Source organism: Silene latifolia, chromosome 7 (genome assembly GCF_048544455.1).
Source record: "Silene latifolia isolate original U9 population chromosome 7, ASM4854445v1, whole genome shotgun sequence".
NCBI lineage: Eukaryota > Viridiplantae > Streptophyta > Magnoliopsida > Caryophyllales > Caryophyllaceae > Silene > Silene latifolia.
The window spans coordinates 6,666,373-6,683,830 of NC_133532.1; the positions used below are offsets into that span (position 1 = coordinate 6,666,373).

Sequence of the window (17,458 nt, forward strand, 5' to 3'; positions counted from 1 at the left end):
GTCATCATCTGACATGAATAAACATAGTACATACTATGTAGTCAGTTGTGACAGCTTCCTGCAGTCAGAGCTATTGTGGAAATGAGGACCACATTCATAAATTACCAATTCAATTTATGATGACAAGACAAAATTGTAGTTAATGCTGTTACGCTATAAGACGGTCTTATTCTATAGCTTGAGGTTAGAAATAAGTGTCAGATCTATGAGTTGTTATTTACTGACTTTTTAAATGCTTTTCGGTAGATGTATATATTTTCTGTAATGCTCGGACTCTTCACTTTACTTCACCTTGAGGTATCTGTGTGAACCCGGACATGGATATGGGTCGGATAACAGACTTTTCAATGAAAATAAAAATAGGAAGCCGTGGATAGAGTAGTGGGTAGGTTTATGGGGGGCCAAGAATCTTAATCTTTATGATTATATTATTTGTTTTTATTGTGCCTACTACCTTTTTTTTTTTTATCACAAATTCTCACTTTAGACAGACACTATCCGTCTAAAATTGTATACGGGTCAAATATCACACCACTTTCATAATAAGACAAACAACAAGTGGGATGTCACCACTTTGTCTTATTATGTAAGTGGTGACATATTTGACCTTAGACGGATATACCTGTCTAAAGTGAGACTAATTGTTTTTTTATATGGGGAAGTGGGCTGAGTACACCTATGTTGAATTGTAATTATTTATGGTCAACCAATAACATTATCGGCTGTCCGATTTCACACTTGGATCCATTTAAAGCGAGTATCCGTGTCCTTGAATTTGAAATTTCAAAGTTTCAACACTCGAATCCATAGCCGTGTCAGATACTCATACCTGAGTCTGAGCATCACAGTATATTTTCTTTTCTTTTCTTCTGTAACTGAGGAACACAGGATATGGAACAACCCAAGAAGGTAACTTCAGGAAACGACGACCGATGGTCTCTCCATGGGATGACTGCTCTAGTCACTGGTGGTACCAAAGGAATCGGGTACGTTTTATCTGTTTATTATCATGAGCCCGTCTCATATGAGACTTCATAAACCTACATATCTGATGCATCTGCTCTGTTTTTTTTTTCATTGGTTAACATCCCTTAGACATGAAGTCGTGGAAGAACTAGCACGGCAAGGAGTGAGGGTTTATACATGTGCTCGGAATGAAGCGGATCTTGACTCATGCTTACGAAATTGGGAGGCAAAAGGGTTGCAAGTTAGTGGTTCCATATGTGATGTAGCATCACATGAACAGAGGGAAAAGCTCATGCAGATAATTTCTTCCAAATTTAATGGCAAGCTCAACATTCTGGTGAGTATCTTACCTTCTACATCATCCCAAATTTATTATCCGTCTTAGAATTTGTTGATCATTTGATGACAACTTTTCCCCGTTTAATTTATCTAAATATATGTAGAGATACATTATACACATAGTATTTATCATATTTGATTTGTCAAATATATTATTATATTGAAAAGTTATTATACTATACTATAAAAAAAAAAGGGCAGCCTGGTGCACGATGGCGTCCCCGCTAGGTGTCACGGTCCGCTACTTTTGCCGGACCGTGGCGCGCACCCTTGCCCGTCTCAAGGCAAGATGCAAGCGACAAGGATCTTCGTACTAGTGAGGGATCGCCCACTAGCACGATACTCGGGTCCCGGGGAGTGAGTCGGGATCCTAGTGTCGATCCCACAAACACGGCTTGTTAGTAAAGTGAAGGCAAAGAGTCGTTCACAACAAAGCAACAACAAACAATACGAAGGCACAAGGTAGGAAGTAGATTTTCATTCACTAGTACTCCCTAAATAGGGAAATTTGATATTTACATCCTGGTAGCAGGAAACATTGATTTTACAAGTTTAGTTCAGAATAGCGATATACCTATTTTTTAAACCTATTCTAAAACTACTAAGAAAATACTTACTACAAATGTACAAGGGAAATGAAATTACATAAGCATAAATAAATCTAAGGGTTCAAGTGTGCGGATCGTCACACTAGGCGAGGGTCCGGGGAAGGGTCCTACCACAAGGGTGTAATTGGGGCAAGTCTTCCCTTGCCATTTTGGTGTCGTGATTGTTTAAAAAATGCAAGGTTTTGCATCGATTGACGATTTTCGACATCCATATAGGTTAATAACACTGGGACTTGCATCATGAGGAAGACTGAGGAATTCACTCCGAATGAATACGCAGCTATAATGGCTACTAATCTTGAATCAGCGTTCCATCTTTGCCAACTTGCCCATCCTCTTCTGAAAGCATCTGGGTTTGGTAGCATTATCATGATGTCCTCAGTTTCTGGTGTGGTGTCCGTCAATGTTGGTTCAGTTTATGCCGCAACAAAAGGTATTTGGGAGCACATATATATAATCCAGCATACAAGCTAGTTTCTCTGGTTATGCGTTGTGTGCAGATACAACACCACACTTCGACACGTACTTATTATGCCTTGTGAACTCGATACATCAACTGGAGACTTTTTTTTGGCGAAAAAACATTTTTAAAAATAAAAACACAAACTAGTCGTGTCTGACACTCGGATACGCAAGGGGTTCTGCTCCTGCCACCAAGTCTGAGTAGCAGAATGTGCGACGACATATATGTTTTCTTGACCTTCCTTGTATTCAGGCCTTCAGATTGAGTCGAGACCAATTCAATGTGTTTGTTGTATGTCCTTGGCATGCAGGAGCCATGAACCAACTAGCAAAAAACTTGGCATGTGAGTGGGCAAAGGATAATATCAGGACGAATTCCATTGCTCCTTGGTTCATCCGAACACCTCTAGCTCAAACGGTAATAACATCTTGCACTATAACTTCATGTTAACATTTATGTGGGGAAAAACCGAAGGCCTTGTTTGGATGAATGGATATGTCGCTTTGCGGAAAGAAAATGAGGAATTTCTGAGGAAAATTAAGATATTTACAATAAGGAAATATTCTAAAGAAAAATGACAAAACATCCTTCCCTCTACACTCCCTTTGCTTAGACTTGTATACAAACAAAGGTAGATGAATACACTGTCTGCCTTGAGTCATGCTCTCTGAATAGGAGGTCTATTTGCCGCATAGACTTGTCAAACGGACTGGGGTCGGGTCCTGGGTTGGGTCATATGGGTCTTGGGTTGGGTTAGGGTCAGAATACGGGTAAAAAAAATAGTTTCTAACGCCTTTTTTTTTCCCGATTTCTTTAATAAAAAAAATATTTTTTTAAAAAAGTAAAATTTATTTAAAATTAATATTTTAATGATATTTAATGTTTACATTAATTATATTGACATAATTATAAAAATAAAGTTTTTTTAATAATTATTTTATTATTAAATATAAAATTTATATTTTAATTTTATTTGTAATTTTAAATACTAAAAATAATATTTTTTTTAACTATTATTTCAAATATAATACTATATAAATATAAATATTTTTAATAAAATTCTTATTTTTTAGCTTTGAAGTTTGACCCAACGAGTCGACCCATTTGGGTCGGGTTTCAACCCAAAAATAACGGATCATTTTGGGTTCGGGTCGCCGGGTCGAAATTTTCGAGTCTTGACCCTGGAAAATGGGTCGGGTTGGGTCAGAATTTGACAAGTCCAATTAGCATCATTAATGTGAAATTTGCCATTAATGTGAAATTTGGAGTTGGGACATTCAATCTGACATAAGGTTGAGTCTCCGAGACAGCTTACGTTAACCCAAGACTATTAAGAATGTTCTTAAAATAGTTGAATCCGATACTTGTATACACACCCGTGTCATTTTGTTTTTGAGTTTTGATTGATGAATACTAGGATTTCTGGTAGCCATCTTAAGTTGCAAGTCATGCAGGCCCTCGATAACAAAGAGTTTGAGGAAAGAGTAATATCAAGAACTCCTCTAGGAAGGATAGGGGAGGTCGGCGAGGTGGCTCCCATGGTGGCGTTCCTCTGCATGCCGGTATCATCCTATATCACTGGTCAGACCATATGCATTGACGGTGGTTTTACCGTCAATGGGCTTTAACCCACTCCATTTCTATGTGTAATGCCTCCATTGCTAGACCTTATTTGTTCACCTTTAGAGTCATACTTGATTCATGAAGGAAGAGATATATGAAAGCTATTATGATGTAAAAGTGTCGATCAATAATACTCCGTAATAATAATTTATGCATGAGAAGTATAAGTATCATGCAGTTATCTACTAGTTTTAAATGTCCAGAACTCCAGATGCATGTGAACAATGTTTTAACTCAGGTTATAAAGGTTGTTGGTTGCTTTGGACATTGTTTGAGCTCAGGTTAATTAATGCTTGATAAGCACCAGGTATCACGCATGAGTGTATCGAGTAGGCTTTACAAACTTCGAGGTAAGCGTTGATTTGCTCTAGCTGTGTCACTATGTTGTTCATTTTTGCCATTTCATAAAATGTTCTACAACTACCAATCGAAAATTAACTTTCAAATACAGAGTAATAAGTATCAGTAGAGATTCTGAGACTGAGACTATAACCACTCTGTCTCATATGTTTTTTTTTTCTTTTTCTTTTTTTTTTTAAATTTTTTTTTAATTTTTATGTAAAAATGTCTGTACCATTTAAAAATGGTTACATAAGGCCCATCTGAAGCATTCAGACGGAATAGGCCGTTCCATCTCACGTGTAACGTCGTCATTTTGTACAAAATTTAGATCTCTTTTTTCAGGCAATGAATAGCATTTCACCTTGCCAGTTGCTCTTGATGAATCAGGGCAATGGTTTATAACCACATGACCCTTGTCATCATCCGACATGAATAAACATAGTACATACTATGTAGTCAGTTGTGACAGCTTCCTGCAGTCAGAGCTATTGTAGAAATGAGGACCACATTCATAAATTACCTATTTATGATGACAAGACGAAATTGTAGTTATTGCTGTTACGCTATAAGACGGTCTTATTCTATAGCTTGAGGTTAGAAATAAGTGTCAGATCTATGAGTTGTTATTTACTGACTTTTTAAATGCTTTTCGGTAGATGTATATATTTTCTGTGATGCTCGGACTCTTCACTTTACTTCACCTTGAGGTATCTGTGTGAACCCGGACAGGGGCGAGGCCACTAAGGCCTTCGGTGTCGCAGCCGCTACACCAAAGGCAGAAAATTCGGTTAGAATTTTGTGATTTGCTACACCAAAATTTACTACTTTCACACTAATTATCTATACATTTTGCCTTGAGTATATATTTTGCTACACCGAAATCAAAATCCTGGACTCGCCACTGAACCCGGACATGGATATGGGTCGGATACTGCTGTTGTATAACAGACTTTTCAATGAAAATAGAAATAGGAAGCCATGGATAGAGTAGTGGGTAGGTTTATGGGGGGCCAAGAATCTTTAATCTTTATGGATATTATGGGTCCTAATATTATTTGTTTTTATTGTTCCTACTGCCTTTTTTTTTTATATGGGGAAGTTGGGTGAGTACACCTTTGTTGAATTGTAATTATTTATGGTCAACCAATAACATTATCGGCTGTCCGATTTCACACTTGGATCCATTTAAAGCGAGTATCCGTGTCTTTGAATTTGAAATTTCAAAGTTTCAACACTCGAATCCATACCCGTGTTAGATACTCGTACCGGAGTCTGAGCATCACAGTATATTTTCTTTTCTTTTCTTCTGTAACTGAGGAACACAGGATATGGAACAACCCAAGAAGGTAAGTTCAGGAAACGACGACCGATGGTCTCTCCATGGGATGACTGCTCTAGTCACTGGTGGCACCAAAGGAATCGGGTACGTTTTATCAGTTTATTATCATGAGCCCGTCTCATATGAGACTTCATAAACCTACATATCTGATGCATCTGCTCTGTTTTTTTTTTCATTGGTTAACATCCCTTAGACATGAAGTCGTGGAAGAACTAGCACGGCAAGGAGTGAGGGTTTATACATGTGCTCGGAATGAAGCGGATCTTGACTCATGCTTACGAGATTGGGAGGCAAAAGGGTTGCAAGTCTCTGGTTCCATCTGTGATGTAGCATCACATGAACAGAGGGAAAAGCTCATGCAGATAATTTCTTCCAAATTTAATGGCAAGCTCAACATTCTGGTGAGTATCTTACCTTCTGGCTTCTACATCATCCCAAATTTATTATCCGTCTTAGAAGTTGATGATCATTTGATGACAACTTTTCCCCGTTTAATCGTCTAAATATATGTAGAGATACATTATACACATAGTATTTATCATATTTGATTTGTCAAATATATTATTATATTGAAAAGTTATTATACTATACTATAAAAAAAAAGGGCTCGATGGCGTCCCCGCTAGGTGAGGGTCCAGGGAAGGGTCCTACCACAAGGGTGTAATTGGGGCAAGTCTTCCCTTGCCATTTTGGTGTCGTGATTGTTTAAAAAATGCAAGGTTTTGCATCGATTGACGATTTTCGACATCCATATAGGTTAATAACACTGGGACCTGCATCTTCAGGAAGACTGAGGAATTCACTCCGAATGAATATGCAGCTGTAATGGCGACTAATCTTGAATCAGCGTTCCATCTTTGCCAACTTGCCCATCCTCTTCTGAAAGCATCTGGGTTTGGTAGCATTATCATGATGTCCTCAGTTTCTGGTGTGGTGTCCGTCAATGTTGGTTCAGTTTATGCCGCAACAAAAGGTATTTGGGAGCACATATATATAATCCAGCATACAAGCTAGTTTCTCTGGTTATGCGTTGTGTGCAGATACAACACCACACTTCGACACTTACTTATTATGCCTTGTGAACTCGACACATCAACTGGACACTTTTTTTGGGGCGAAAAAACATTTTTAAAAATAACAACACAACTAGTCGTGGGTGACACTCGGATACGCTAGGGGGTTCTGCTCCTGCGACCAAGTCTAAGTAGCATAATGTACGACAGACATATATGTTTTCTTGACCTTCCTTGTATTCAGCCTTTCAGATTGAGTCGAGATTCGAGACCAATGTGTTTGTTGTATGTCCTTGGCATGCAGGAGCAATGAATCAACTAGCAAAAAACTTGGCATGTGAATGGGCAAAGGATAATATCAGGACGAATTCCATTGCTCCTTGGTTCATCCGAACACCTCTAACTCAAACGGTAATAACATCTTGCACTATAACTTAATGTTAACATTTATGTGGGGAAAAACCGAAGGCCTTGTTTGGATGAATGGATATGTCGCTTTGCGGAAAGAAAATGAGGAATTTCCGAGGAAAATTAAGATATTTTCAATAAGGAAATATTCTAAAGAAAAATGACAAAACATCCTTCCCTCTACACTCCCTTTGCTTAGACTTGTATCCAAACAAAGGTAGATGAATACACCGTCTGCCTTGAGTCATGCTCTCTGAATAGGAGGTCTATTTGCATAGACTTGTCAAAGAGGCTGGGGTCGGGTCCTGGGTTGGGTCATACGGGTCATGAGTTGGGTTAGGGTCAGAATACGGGTCAAAAAAATAGTTTCTAATGCCTTTTTTTTCCGATTTCTTTAATAAAAAAAAAATATTTTTTTAAAAAAGAAAAACTTATTTAAAATTAATATTTTAATGATATTCAATGTTTACATTAATTATATTGACATAATTATAAAAATAAAGTTTTTTTAATAATTATTTTATTATTAAATATAATATTTATATTTTAATTGTATTTGTAATTTTAAATACTAAAAATAATATTTTTTTAACTATTATTTCAAATATAATATATAAATATTAATATTTTAATAAAATTCTTAATTTACTTTTGACCCAACGGGTCGATCCATTCGGGTCGGGTTTCAACCCTAAAATAACGGGTCATTTCGGGTTCAGGTCGGCGGGTCGAAATTTTCGGTTCTTGACCCTGGAAAAATAGTTGAATAGTTGAATCCGACTCTTGTACACACACTCATGTCATTTTCTGTTTTGAGTTTTGATCGATGAATACTAGCTAGTATTTCTGGTAGCCATCTTAAGTTGCAAGTCATGCAGGCCCTCGATAACAAAGAGTTTGAGGAAAGAGTAATATCAAGAACTCCTCTAGGAAGGGTAGGGGAGGTTGGCGAGGTGGCTCCCATGGTGGCGTTCCTCTGCATGCCGGTTTCATCCTATATCACTGGTCAGACTATCTGCATTGACGGTGGTTTTACTGTCAATGGGCTTTAACCCTCTCCATTTCTATGTGTAATGCGACTAATGACTAATGCCTCGGCCAGTACTTGATTCATGAAGGAAGGGATATATGAAAGCTACCTATGATGTAAACATGTTGATCAATAATACTCCGTAATTTTTAGTAGTAATAATAATGTAAACATGTTGATGTCGGAACTCATCAAGTTGTAAAGGTCATTGGTTGCCTGGCTTATTTCTTTAGACATTGCTAGCGCTCAAGCTAATGCACGAGAAGCACCAAGTATCGTGCAACTGTGTATCATGCTGTACGATTTACGACCCTTGATGTAAGCATTAATTTGATTTTCTCTTGTCGTGGTCGCTTTGGTGGTGTTGTGGTCTTGTTTGCACATGATCTCGCTCACTTTTGCCATTTTACCTTTGATTAAATACTCCTCATAAAGGATAAAAAAGGGAAACAAATGATTGGGAGACGGAGTATATTAAGATTTGATTTGATTTCACTTCTAACATCACTGTTTCATACAACAACAACAACAACAACATCAGAGCCTTAATCCCAAAATGATTTGGGGTAACATCACTGTTTCATATAAAATTCAAATTACTCCCGCTCTCAGTCATTTGTTGTCCTATTCCATGTCAATTGTTGTTCTTTCTATTTTAAGAATGAACTTGCTGAACAATTTGATCCACTTGTCATTTAGTAATTGACTCCCTCCTCTTTCCTAGGTCTTTGTGCCAAAACCAAAAGACAACAATTGACTAGGACGAAGGAGTAATTTTGTAGGCAATGGTTCATAACTAGACCTGGCAAAACGGGTCACTCAGGTCGGGTACGGGTCGGGTAAGTTTAGGTCGGGTCCTTTCGGGTCTGTCACACATTTCGGGTCGGGTCGGGTCGGGTCGGGTCACTTTCGGGTTTCGGGTCAGTTTTAGGTGACCTGTTATCGGGTCATTTTCGGGTATGAGTCATTTTGAGTCGGGTTACTTTTAAGTTAATGGCTAAGCACTTAAATTAGTATTATTTTGATTAAGAAATACTATTTTACAAATTTAACTATTTATTAAGGACTGTTGTAACCAATGAAACTTTATTTTGATATATCTAATATTATTATTAATATGTCTTAGTACTAGTCGTTTTGGGTCATTTCAACTTTCAAGTCTTTTGAGATCAGATCAATTATGAGTCGTGTCTTTTCGGGTTGGGTCACATCGTGTCGGACAATGTTCGGGTCGGGTCAGGTCAATTTGAGTTCCGGGTCGTATTCGGGTCAAGCAAGTTCGGGTCATTTTCGGGTCTCGGGTCGGGTCATTCGGGTCTGACCCATTTTGCCCGGTCTATTTGATAACCATATGAACCTTATCATGTTTATTGTTGATAGATTACTGTGAAGAGACAAAGTTGTACGGAGTAACTATTGGTGTTTCGTACATGAAAACAACATGGGTGAATGAGATAGTGCGGGTGGTAGTTGTGGTACCAAGTTCGGTACCCCACTATGACCCTCTCAGTACGTAACGCGACAGTGGCTTTATTTATTGACTTAGATTATGTGGGTGTAAGTGTAAGAATACTTAGCAAAATGCATTTTCTTCTGTGACTGACGACCACAGATTATGGAAGAAACTAGCAAGATCAGATTCGGAAATGGCGATGATCGATGGTCTCTCCGTGGTATGACTGCTCTAGTCACTGGTGGCACCAAAGGAATTGGGTATGTTTAATACTTCTACTATTCTGATTTGAGTGTCGGTTCGAATTTCATATTTAAAAGAGTAAATTATCAATTACATCCACGCTTAATCCACTTTTTTAAACTTACAGTAGTTTACTTATAGTAGTTTTTCCCATGGGTACGGTTGTCATCCTTTAGACATGAAGTCGTGGAAGAACTAGCAAAGCAAGGAGCGAGGGTTTATACATGTGCTCGGAATGGAGAGGATCTTGACTCGTGCTTACGAAATTGGGAGGCAAAAGGTTTTCAAGTCAGTGGTTCCGTCTGTGATGTTGCATCACACGAACAGAGGGAAAGTCTCATGCAGATAATCTGTTCCGAATTTGAGGGCAAGCTCAACATTCTGGTGAGTATGTTACCGGCCGCCTTTTACATCATCCCAAATTTATATCTCTTTTTGGAAATTATTGATCAAAGTTGATATCGTCTAAGCTTAAAGTCAAATAAGAACAATATAAATGAGACGCTTCTCTTTGATTGACGATTTCAATATCCATATAGGTTAATAACACTGGGACCAACATCAGGAGGAAGACCGAGGAATTCACACCTAATGAATACGCCGCTGTAATGGCAACTAATCTTGAATCGGCGTACCATTTTTGCCAACTTGCCTATCCTCTTCTGAAAGCATCTGGGTTTGGTAGCATCGTCATGATGTCCTCAGTTTGCGGTGTGGTGTCCGTCAATGTTGGTTCAGTTTATGCCGCAACAAAAGGTACTAGTATGTATTTGTTTGCGTAAACTAGGCGTGTCAAATACTCGGGACACACAAGCGGATCTACTCATTCTGGAACCGAGTCTGAGTAACATAATGTACATATAAGTTTTATTGACCTTCCTTGTACTCAGGTCTTCAGATGAGTCGAGTAAATTAAAATATACTCCCTCCTAGTCGATCATTTCTTCCCTCTTTCCTTTTTTGGAAGGTTTTGTGTGGTCCAAATTCATTTACACGTGGGGTAGAGTGTTTTGTGTGGTTTAAAATCATTTCCTTATTTCTTGTGCAAAGTAGAAGGGGAAGAAATGAGCGACTAGGAGGGAGTATTTATTTGTTTGCGTGTTCGTGGCAGGAGCAATGAACCAACTAGCAAAAAACTTGGCATGTGAATGGGCAAAGGATAATATCAGGACGAATTCCATTGCTCCTTGGCTCATCCGAACCCCTCTAGGTCAAATGGTAATCGAATCTTGCAATAAACTCGATGTTAAAATTTATATGATTTCCTGTAATCGCCTTAAGTTCTAAGCCTTGCAGGTCCTGAATGACGAAGGGTTTGAGGAAAGAATAATATCGAGAACTCCTCTAGGAAGGGTAGGGGAAGTCGGCGATGTGGCTCCCATGGTGGCGTTCCTCTGCATGCCGGTATCATCCTATATCACTGGCCAGACTATATGTATTGACGGTGGTTTCACCGTCAATGGGCTTTAACGCACCCCATTTTTCTGTCTAATGCCTCCGTTTTAGACCTTATTTGTTCGTCTTTCGAGTTATATACTTGAATTGATGAAGAACGAAGTATATGAAAACTGCCTTCGATGTAAACATAATAAATAGTAAGTATAATGCCGTTGTCTACGGATCGATTTTAAATGTCCGCATGTATCTGAACAATTTCGAACTCAAGTTATATATCTCGTCCTTATTATGTTAGAAATCGAGTCGATATCTGTACGTAGAATTACAATTATATCAGAACTAGGTAAGCGATGAACTGTAGAACAATGTTACAGTTTTTCAATACAACACAAACTGTTTCTTATTACCTTCAGACTCACCTTATTATGTTAGAACTCGAGTTTTTCAATATTATTTTACTAAGAGTTTGATGTCATCTGAAAAACTCCGATTTATAAGTATAAATACCTCGCAACTTTCCTTCAATATCTCACAACATAAACCATCCGATCAATATAACAACATGATGATGAAGGGAGTTGTCGTCTTTCTGCCTCTACTCTTCGCCATCGCTTTTGCTCAAGCTCCATATTCCGCGTCTGCTGATATGAATGACGAGAAAATCCACTTCCCGTTCCACGGAATCCCGTTCCATGGATACCATCATCACCCATTAATCCCACATCACTACTACCTACCACATTATCCACACTTTCCCCATCGATTTCCACACCCGTTCCCGTTCCAATTCCCAAGCCAGCCTCCGTCTTCCCCTTCTACCCCTTCCGACAACAATAACGACAATTATGAAATCCCTGACGAGAATTTAATCCCGTTCCCATTCCACGGATTCCCGTTCCATGAACACCATCATCACCTTTTCCCACCTCATCACTTTCCCGTACATCCACACTTTCACCAACGATTTCCACATCCATTCCCATTCCCATTCCCGAGCCAGGCTCCATCTTCGCCTTCTACCCCTTCTGACAACGGAAACCAGTGACGGATTCTTGCCCGTATAACTATCACTTGATATTATTCATCAACATAGAATTAGTACGTAGTCGATAGTCGCATTATTTACAACCTAGAATCATATGATTACGCTATATAATTTAGTTTTATCGAGGTTTAGCTCAGTCTACATTGTATTATTTACAATTTATATCAATAAAATTTAATATATATTCCAGTCGATAGTCGCATTATTAATATTTTATGAAGTACTCCGTATATATTCCAGTTTCGCATATTACTCATAATTGCTAGAGTATTTATTAATGGAGCCGAAAAAGCAAGGTCAATTTGTTCAGTCGGAAAAACTCAACAACATCTATACAAAATTTAACTAAAACCAATCGACTACAACCGAGTATTTTTAACTAATGACATAAACAAATAATCAGAACGACTATCTTTAAAAATTTTGAGCTTTGAATCATGTAACTACAATGTTAAATTGTTAAATTAAATTGAATTTTGGAATTTTGCTGGTTTCGAAAAATCGAAATAAATCTATACCTTTGTGTTCAAATACAAACATTATTTAATTATTTAATATAGTCTTGTTCTTTTCACTATGGACCTTGTCGTGTGCTAACCAAATTTCGAATTCGTCCACGAATCATTACCAGCTAAATTATTACTGTTCTTTAATAGGAATAATTATAATAGTTGGGCCTCAACCAGTTTTTAAATCTTGTTCTTAAATCTTATTTGGCCATGATTAGGACTAGGATTACAGCTTCGTACAGTCAATAATATCTTTTCACTTTTTCTTGTGACTCGAATTGATCGATCAAATAAAGTCCAGAACGTATTAGAATTACAATTATATCAGAACTAGGTTAGTGATATCAGGTTATCATTAGAATTCGATGACAAACCCGATGATTGGTAGAACAACGTGACAGTTTTTCGTTAGGACACAAACTGTTGCTTATTACCTCTAAACTCACCTTATTATGTTAGAACTCGAGTTTCCAATACTCCATCTATTTCATAATATAAGTCGTTTTAGATTATTTCACCAGAAATAAGAAAGTATTTGAAAATGTTATATTATTACTTATATATATATGTTATAAATGCTCTTCAAAAATTAGAAAGTTGAGTTTTTCACCAATAAAATGGCTTAAATTAATTAGCTCTTTTTCCAAATTTGTTGTGCTTTGGAAAATGAAAATAACAATTAATATATAGAAAAATGTAAAACGACTTATAAATGAAAAAATTTATTTTCCTAAAACGACTTATATTATGGAATGGGGGGGTATTATTTTTTAAGTAAGGTATTGTGTTGTTGATTGGCTTCATAATTTAAAACTTCTGGTTGAGATGTTTTCTCATATAGTATCAGAATTTGATGACCGTAAGGCCCCAAGTTCGAATCATGTGAGTCCGATGATCACACGGTCCGTGCCAGAGCACACTAACAAATTAGATTATGGCCAAAGGACAAATTGTAGTTTGTGGTGTTTATTACTTGGTACAATGATTCATATCCACATGACTTTTATCATCATCTGACATGGACATGAACATATATAGTGATTTTCACTATGTAACTTCATACCAAAACTCAATTATTTACATTTTCCAAGAGGTTGAAAGAACAATAATGGAAACCCGAGGTGCGCGATGGTCTCTTACTAACATGACTGCTCTTGTTACCGGCGGAACCAAAGGAATTGGGTAGTTTCTCTTTATTACCTTAATTATCTCTTTTTTTATTAATTCATTGCATGCTTTTTGTCATGGTCTGGTATTTTTATCGGATCGTGGTGTGCACCCTTGTCCACACCAAGCTAAGGCAAAAATGCAAGTAACAAGGGGTCTTATGCTAGTGAGGGATCGCCCACTAATAGCACGCTTCTCGAGACATTTGATTAATGAGTTGGCATTTGCAGATATGCAATTCTGGAAGAATTGGCAGGGTTTGGTGCCAGGGTTCACATATGTTCTAGGAATCAGGCCGAGCTTGATTCGTGCATAAGCAATTGGACTAACGAAGGTTTTCACGTAAGTGGTTCGGTATGTGATGTAACATGTCGAGTTCAGAGAGAGGAGCTCATGAACACCGTCTCTTCCAAGTTTAATGGCAAGCTCAATATCCTGGTGCGTTCGTCCTATATTGTTTTCAGTCATAACTTATCCTCGTTGTCTCAGTCATTTGTTTACCTTTTTTATTTTCTGTGAGCTGTATTTTAAGATCAGGACGGAAAGAGTACTTATTTTTTTTAGTAACGTGTTAAGGTTGGTGTCGATGGGTAACTGTAAACAGGTGAACAATGTAGGGACATTTATAAAGAAGCCCACAGAGGAGTACAAAACAGAGGATTTCGATACGATAATGTGCACCAACCTTGAATCGTCTTACCATTTCTGTCAACTTTTCTATCCCCTTCTCAAGACATCAGGGTTTGGTAGCATCATCTTCATGTCTTCGGTTGCTGGCGTCGTCTCAGTCGATGTTGGCTCACTTTACGGAACTACTAAAGGTTTGAAGTAGTCTCTTTCATATTTCTCCGTTATCATTCAATAATTGTATAATGAGGATGTATACAATAATAATAACGAAGTTGCTGTCAAAATAATAATAATAATAATAATAATAACGAATTAATTAAACCAAAACCGGTCTGGAGCATGTTTTATCGGCAGGAGCATTGAACCAACTAGCGAGAAATTTAGCATGCGAGTGGGCAAAGGATAACATTCGGACACATTCTATCGCACCTGCGTACATCCAAACTCCTCTTACTGAACAGGTAAATAACATTGTTGGGTTTGTGCCTTGATTCTGTTAGTCACAGCTTCGAACGACTATGCGGGGGCCTCGCTCTAAGTCTCTCCCTAATAGTCATGCTTATCATACCGTCTGAATCTGTAATCTGAAAACTCCTTACATATCAATAAAACTATCTCCCGTCTGCCCTGTTGACGTACCTAACACACTGTTAGTGAACAACGTAAATCTGTGCGTGCCTTTCTTTATTGTAGCATTCCTCTGCATGTCGGCCTCTTCTTACATAACTGGTCATGCTTATCATATCGTCTGAATCTGTAATCTGAAAACTCCTCACATATCAATAAAACTCTCTCCCTTCTGCCCTGTGACGTAGCTAACACACCGTTAGTGAACCACGTAAATCTGTGCGTTGCTTTCTTTATTGTGTATCAACAGTAAGATGATGTAGAACGCTGATTCAGAAACGAACTCTCAATATTCTCGACACAAGATAAATTATTCGAGTATTTAACAGGTCTGCGAATAATGGCAGGGTCTTAGCGATGAGGAATACGTGAAAGGTGTGAAAATCAGAACACCGCTAGGAAGGCTAGGGAAACCGGAAGAAGTAGCTTCTTTGGTAGCATTCCTCTGCATGCCGGCCTCTTCTTACATTACCGGTCAAACCATTTGCGTCGATGGTGGGTTAACTGTCAATGGTTACAATCCCTCGTTTCAAATCAAATCTTAATTTTACCTTCAGATTTGATTCGAGTAAATAAACGATGCATTCTTACGTATTGCTCTGTATCAATAGGCTACCAATTGGTAACTCGAATTTTTGGTTGATGTATTAATAAATTATCCAAGCCATGTTCATGCTTTAGTTTTCGACGGAAAAAAAAAAATATTGCTCGATATGGTATAGCTGTCGCATTTATGGTGCCATTCCAGAAAAAAGGAGGCCTCACCCATCAGCTTAAACTTTTGACTGGTTAAGATCGTCTTCATAAATGCTTATTTCGAAAAAAATGACGCGTCACCCATCAGCTTAAACTTTGTCACAAAATGTCTAACCTGTCAGCAAGTGAAAATGAACATTAAAGGCCAGGAGGATGTTTACAACCTTTGGACATTCCATCATGGAAATGGGAGTCGATAAGAGTGAACTTTGTGACAATGTTGCCTTTGACACCAAAAAGAATGAATGAGATATGAGTGATTTAGACCGACTAACCAAGAAGGCACGCTTTTTAGCAATCAAAACCACGTGGAAATCTGAACAGTTAGCAAAGAAATACCTAAAAGAAATTGTCAGATTACACGGAGTTCCCAAAACCATTGTGTCAGATCATGACACAAATTTTTTAGCAAAATTTTGGAAAAGTTTTCAAAATGCCCTAGAAACTCATTTGAACTTTAGCACCGCTTTTCACCCATAAACCGTTAGACAAACAGAGATGTTGGGACCCAATTTAATTAGTTAAGTGTTGATGATGCCCTAAGACAAATTAATCTCATTGTTTATTTAATTGGGTGCCTCTTAAGTTTTAGTCTTATAGTTCAAGGGCTCTAATTGTCAAAGAAGATTGCACAAGGATGATCAAAGATGAAAAATGTCATAGATTGAGTCATGGTGTTATAAGAGATCATTAAATTTGGGTTATTGCCTAAGTACAAAAAAACAAATGTGGAGTCCACTGTGACTTAAGAAGACTTGTCTTTGAAATAAACATTTCGAAAATATTTTAACTCTGGAAAATGGTTTTCCAAACTTTCAACAAACCTTATACACTTCAGAAAAAAAAAAAAAAAAAAAAAACTGATTTGCTCATTTAAATTGAGAAGGAAGTTTTTGATTTCTTTGGAAAACAGTTTTCTTACACAAAAAGACACTTACCAAAAATGGGTTGATTACTTTTACAAATTTCGGCAATGTTTAAGGTTCCCATGAATACCACCAAATAAGGAATTTTTTGGTTTATTAGCGTTATTAAGCAAATTAATTAGGTAATTAGTGTTGAGTGGAAACTATTTACGTTTCTAGTGTCCACGTCGTTTTTTTTTTTTTTTTTCCGAGATTTTCAACAAAGCCATTTGAGGTTCTTAGCGGCTTTCCTTCTTTTTTTACTACGCAACCATTTTCCACAATCCAGTGCACTGGACTCAAAAATTGCAAAAATAAGAGGTAAAGCCACTAAGGTTCTTAGCGGCTTTGTCAACTTTTCAAAAAAAAAAAAGCAAACCACATAAGCCGCTGAGGTTCTTAGCGGCTTTGCATGTGGATTTGGGAAAAAAAATGCTTGCATAATCCAGTAGCTACTGGATTCCAGAAATGCAAAAAAACAGGCAAAGCCGCTGAGGTTCTTAGCGGCTTTTGCCATTTTACGTGAAATTAGTGTCTCACTCATTTGTTTACCTTTGATTAAATACTGCTCACAAAGGATAAAAAAGGTAAACA

The 17,458-nt window shown here is 37.6% G+C and overlaps 3 protein-coding genes across 9 annotated transcripts; all 3 read left to right on the forward strand.

Moving 5' to 3' along the window:
• Positions 1-647: 647 nt before the first annotated feature.
• On the forward strand, positions 648-8,483 carry LOC141591539 (tropinone reductase homolog At5g06060-like). Of its 5 annotated transcripts, none has more exons than XM_074411912.1 (6): positions 4,962-5,128; positions 5,667-5,764; positions 5,874-6,081; positions 6,437-6,653; positions 6,998-7,104; positions 7,980-8,483. In XM_074411912.1, the coding sequence occupies exons 2-6, from the start codon at positions 5,670-5,672 to the stop codon at positions 8,151-8,153; spliced, it is 801 nt and encodes a 266-aa protein (XP_074268013.1). In that variant the 5' UTR covers positions 4,962-5,128; positions 5,667-5,669; the 3' UTR covers positions 8,154-8,483. The 5 variants fall into 5 exon arrangements, 4 of the variants coding, with proteins under 4 accessions (XP_074268016.1, XP_074268015.1, XP_074268013.1 ...); XR_012520921.1 differs by lacking the exon at positions 4,962-5,128 and having other exon boundaries at positions 5,149-5,764; positions 7,980-8,283; positions 8,336-8,483; XM_074411915.1 differs by lacking the exons at positions 4,962-5,128; positions 5,667-5,764; positions 5,874-6,081; positions 6,437-6,653; positions 6,998-7,104 and adding exons at positions 648-986; positions 1,096-1,303; positions 2,130-2,346; positions 2,687-2,793.
• Positions 8,484-9,678: 1,195 nt separating this feature from the next.
• LOC141591538 (tropinone reductase homolog At5g06060-like) lies at positions 9,679-11,523 on the forward strand. Of its 2 annotated transcripts, none has more exons than XM_074411909.1 (5): positions 9,679-9,844; positions 10,004-10,211; positions 10,367-10,583; positions 10,939-11,045; positions 11,124-11,523. In XM_074411909.1, the coding sequence occupies exons 1-5, from the start codon at positions 9,747-9,749 to the stop codon at positions 11,295-11,297; spliced, it is 804 nt and encodes a 267-aa protein (XP_074268010.1). In that variant the 5' UTR covers positions 9,679-9,746; the 3' UTR covers positions 11,298-11,523. The 2 variants fall into 2 exon arrangements, with proteins under 2 accessions (XP_074268010.1, XP_074268011.1); XM_074411910.1 differs by having other exon boundaries at positions 9,680-9,844; positions 11,109-11,129.
• A 2,235-nt stretch (positions 11,524-13,758) lies between these two features.
• Positions 13,759-15,915, forward strand: LOC141591542 (tropinone reductase homolog At5g06060-like). 2 transcript variants are annotated; one of them, XM_074411918.1, is made up of 5 exons: positions 13,759-13,961; positions 14,177-14,384; positions 14,551-14,767; positions 14,931-15,037; positions 15,551-15,915. In XM_074411918.1, the coding sequence occupies exons 1-5, from the start codon at positions 13,798-13,800 to the stop codon at positions 15,746-15,748; spliced, it is 894 nt and encodes a 297-aa protein (XP_074268019.1). In that variant the 5' UTR covers positions 13,759-13,797; the 3' UTR covers positions 15,749-15,915. The 2 variants fall into 2 exon arrangements, with proteins under 2 accessions (XP_074268019.1, XP_074268020.1); XM_074411919.1 differs by having other exon boundaries at positions 13,779-13,961; positions 15,533-15,619.
• Positions 15,916-17,458: the final 1,543 nt, after the last annotated feature.

What these genes read in the sequence shown, in the direction of transcription:
- LOC141591539 (XM_074411915.1), top strand. Translation starts at nt 892, where the DNA reads ATGGAACAACCCAAGAAGGTAACTTCAGGAAACGACGACCGATGGTCT. An exon ending in GGTGGTACCAAAGGAATCGG is followed by an intron (nt 987 to 1,095) that starts GTACGTTTTATC and finishes AACATCCCTTAG; the next exon opens with ACATGAAGTCGTGGAAGAAC. An exon ending in ATGGCAAGCTCAACATTCTG is followed by an intron (nt 1,304 to 2,129) that starts GTGAGTATCTTA and finishes ACATCCATATAG; the next exon opens with GTTAATAACACTGGGACTTG.
- LOC141591538 (XM_074411909.1), top strand. Translation starts at nt 9,747, where the DNA reads ATGGAAGAAACTAGCAAGATCAGATTCGGAAATGGCGATGATCGATGG. An exon ending in AGTTTATGCCGCAACAAAAG is followed by an intron (nt 10,584 to 10,938) that starts GTACTAGTATGT and finishes TGTTCGTGGCAG; the next exon opens with GAGCAATGAACCAACTAGCA. An exon ending in GAACCCCTCTAGGTCAAATG is followed by an intron (nt 11,046 to 11,123) that starts GTAATCGAATCT and finishes TAAGCCTTGCAG; the next exon opens with GTCCTGAATGACGAAGGGTT.
- LOC141591542 (XM_074411918.1), top strand. Translation starts at nt 13,798, where the DNA reads ATGGACATGAACATATATAGTGATTTTCACTATGTAACTTCATACCAA. An exon ending in GGCGGAACCAAAGGAATTGG is followed by an intron (nt 13,962 to 14,176) that starts GTAGTTTCTCTT and finishes TGGCATTTGCAG; the next exon opens with ATATGCAATTCTGGAAGAAT. An exon ending in AAACTCCTCTTACTGAACAG is followed by an intron (nt 15,038 to 15,550) that starts GTAAATAACATT and finishes GAATAATGGCAG; the next exon opens with GGTCTTAGCGATGAGGAATA.